This window comes from Micropterus salmoides, unplaced genomic scaffold, assembly GCF_014851395.1.
Source record: "Micropterus salmoides isolate LMB-PRFRI ecotype aquatic unplaced genomic scaffold, ASM1485139v1 Ms_hic_scaffold_4303, whole genome shotgun sequence".
In the NCBI taxonomy this organism is placed as follows: domain Eukaryota; kingdom Metazoa; phylum Chordata; class Actinopteri; order Centrarchiformes; family Centrarchidae; genus Micropterus; species Micropterus salmoides.
In genome coordinates this window covers 1-2,438 of record NW_024043711.1, presented here as the reverse complement: position 1 = coordinate 2,438, position 2,438 = coordinate 1, and the positions used below count along the sequence as shown (strand labels likewise).

The 2,438-nt window shown below is 39.4% G+C and overlaps 1 protein-coding gene across 1 annotated transcript; it reads right to left on the bottom strand.

Moving 5' to 3' along the window:
• Positions 1 to 774: 774 nt before the first annotated feature.
• On the bottom strand, positions 775 to 2,380 carry LOC119887751 (macrophage migration inhibitory factor-like). Its single transcript, XM_038698385.1, has 3 exons — positions 2,193 to 2,380; positions 1,167 to 1,336; positions 775 to 1,014 (listed from the first exon to the last, which is right to left on the bottom strand). Exons 1-3 carry the CDS (start codon positions 2,298 to 2,300, stop codon positions 948 to 950), a joined length of 345 nt encoding a protein of 114 aa, XP_038554313.1. The 5' UTR covers positions 2,301 to 2,380; the 3' UTR covers positions 775 to 947.
• Positions 2,381 to 2,438: the final 58 nt, after the last annotated feature.

Below are 2,438 nucleotides of genomic sequence, written 5' to 3'. Positions count from 1 at the left end.
ATATCCTACATAAACAAAATTGGTCGGCAGTGTTTTCAAACTTCTCCGTTTTAGGTCTTCTTTTTTTGGCGTTTTAGTCTGGACGGGAGGTGCAAATGAAGCAAAAGGTCTCAGTTTTAAAACAAATGCAGTAGTGTGGATGGGGCCTCATTGTGTTTTCAAGCAAAAGTCAACAGGCATTCTGCTGAGACAGTCGGGTCATTTCAAGTAGGTGGTGCACCAGATAATTAACATCTCTCTTTCTGTCAGACATCACCAAGAATCTTTCCTTCAACAGAGAATTTCAAACAGCTGGCGGCTGTTCTGGAAATTGTCATTTCTCCCAAACTATCCACAGAAATCTGCTAATTTTGAGTTTGGGTGGCCAAAAGTAGGCTTTTCCAATTGAGAATATTTGCTCATTTTAGTCCTTAAACTTATTTTAAAAGTAGATGGCATGATTCAGAAGCTCCAAAAGGTGGCATGTCATGACCGGTAATGGCTGACTTCCATTTAGCTGCTTTGGTTTCAGGGTCCTATTGGACCTTCTAGTTCACTGTCATAATTATGGGACACTTGAATATAATGAGGCCATCATTACTGTTATTCGCAACACGTTTGTCCTACAATGACCAGTCAAATTGCCTGCTTTGACAAAGGTCTGTTCATTTTCACTGGGTGTTTTCCAGCACTGAATCTAATAAAAAAAAAAAGGCCTGTGAAATAAAGTGTTTTGCCAGGATAGACAATGAAGGAACACAGATTTATTTATGGTCTACAGGGTGTATTTATTTCATTTAAATGGAAAAGAAAGGACAATTAGTGCAACGCTAAAAGGGTCGAGCCAAGTGCTTTTAAGAGGCATACTGGGCAGAGGATTACCAGGTGTCATCTTGTCTGTTTTAACTGTTGATACTGTATAGGAAAATACTGGAATGATCTATTATTTCAGCATCTTGACCTCCATCTCAGCCAAAGGTAGTGTTGTTCCAGGCCACATTGGCTGCATCCATGTCTACAAAGTTAATATAAATCCTGAAATAGACACAAAGAGAAATAGGTTAATGACACTGCACATGAACAGCATGAGAGATACAAGGGAATCTGAGTTTGTGTTTGTCACCACGTTACCTTAACTTATCAAATTATGTGAGGTAAATACTGGTTGCTGTGTGTGTGTTTGCTACCTGTCAGGAGAGATGCCCAGGTGTTTGTTGAGCAGTCCACACAGGAGTTTAGAGTATTTGCTTTGAGCACCACTGATCTTGCCAATACTGGTTAAGGAGCAGAGAGCGCAGGGGTCCCCCTTCCCTCCAAACATCATCATCTGGTCAGGGTTGATGTGCACAGCAATGTACTGGTATTTGCAAGACAGTCACAAAACATGATGTCAGCCCACACCGGGTGGAACAATCACATCTAGTAGTTTTTGAAGATCTTAGCCTAAATGAGCCTACACATGACATTGTAGTTTCAGCATCATAAAGGCCGGCACATATTAAATATGTGGACTACAGTGATGGCTGTAGTGAGGATTTTTGAAATAGTGATGTCATGAATCCAACTCCTCTCCAACTCCACCACGAAGAAATACAAGTCATCAAAAAATACCTTTGTCTAATTATTTGAAGATTATTTTCTTGTTCTATTAATTAATTTGATTATTTAATTTAAATTACATGCATAATGGTCTAAATGCTGTTTAATATTTTGGTGGAATAATATATTAAAAGATATTTAGTCTAACAAATTGATTATTAAAACCCCCCAAATTTTCAGAAACAATACGCTCAGTGGTAGAAGCTACACCTTACTACAATTAAACCCATATTTTGAATGAGCTGTGCAGTCTAGTTCCTTTTATGTTGAATATACATGTATATGGTAGTTAAGCTATGTCTATTCATGTTAAAAGTGACAAACAGATCTCAAATACAAATTTGGCTGAGAAAAATATTCAGTATCAGTTTATATGACTTGATAGAAGATTTGCTTTTACCTTTTTGGGTTTAGTGAACTCACGCCGCTATTAATCATTTACCCATGCTTACTCTAAATATAACTGTCCAGACTATGTTTGCATACATCTAACCTTATTCATTCAGTGGAGAGACATATAATCTCTACTTTTAGCTGCAATTCAATGGAAATCAGGCTGAAGGCGGAACTAGGTAATAAGCATAGATGCTGTAGGAAGCACGACCCTGGCCTACCTGTGCAGGTTTGCCCATAGCTTTGGCCAGCTCCTCAGTGGCCTCGGACAGAAGAGCCGCAGGCACATCGTTTTTCACCACGTTGGTGTTCACCACAAACATCGGCATGATTGCGCCTCTTTAGTTCTTATCTTACCTCTTCCCTTCACAAACTGACACTGCCCACAGGCGGAAGAACAGTCGAGACTTCTCTTCCTCTCTTGTGAGAGTGTGCAATCATTTGACAAAAAGACCACAGCGCCTCCA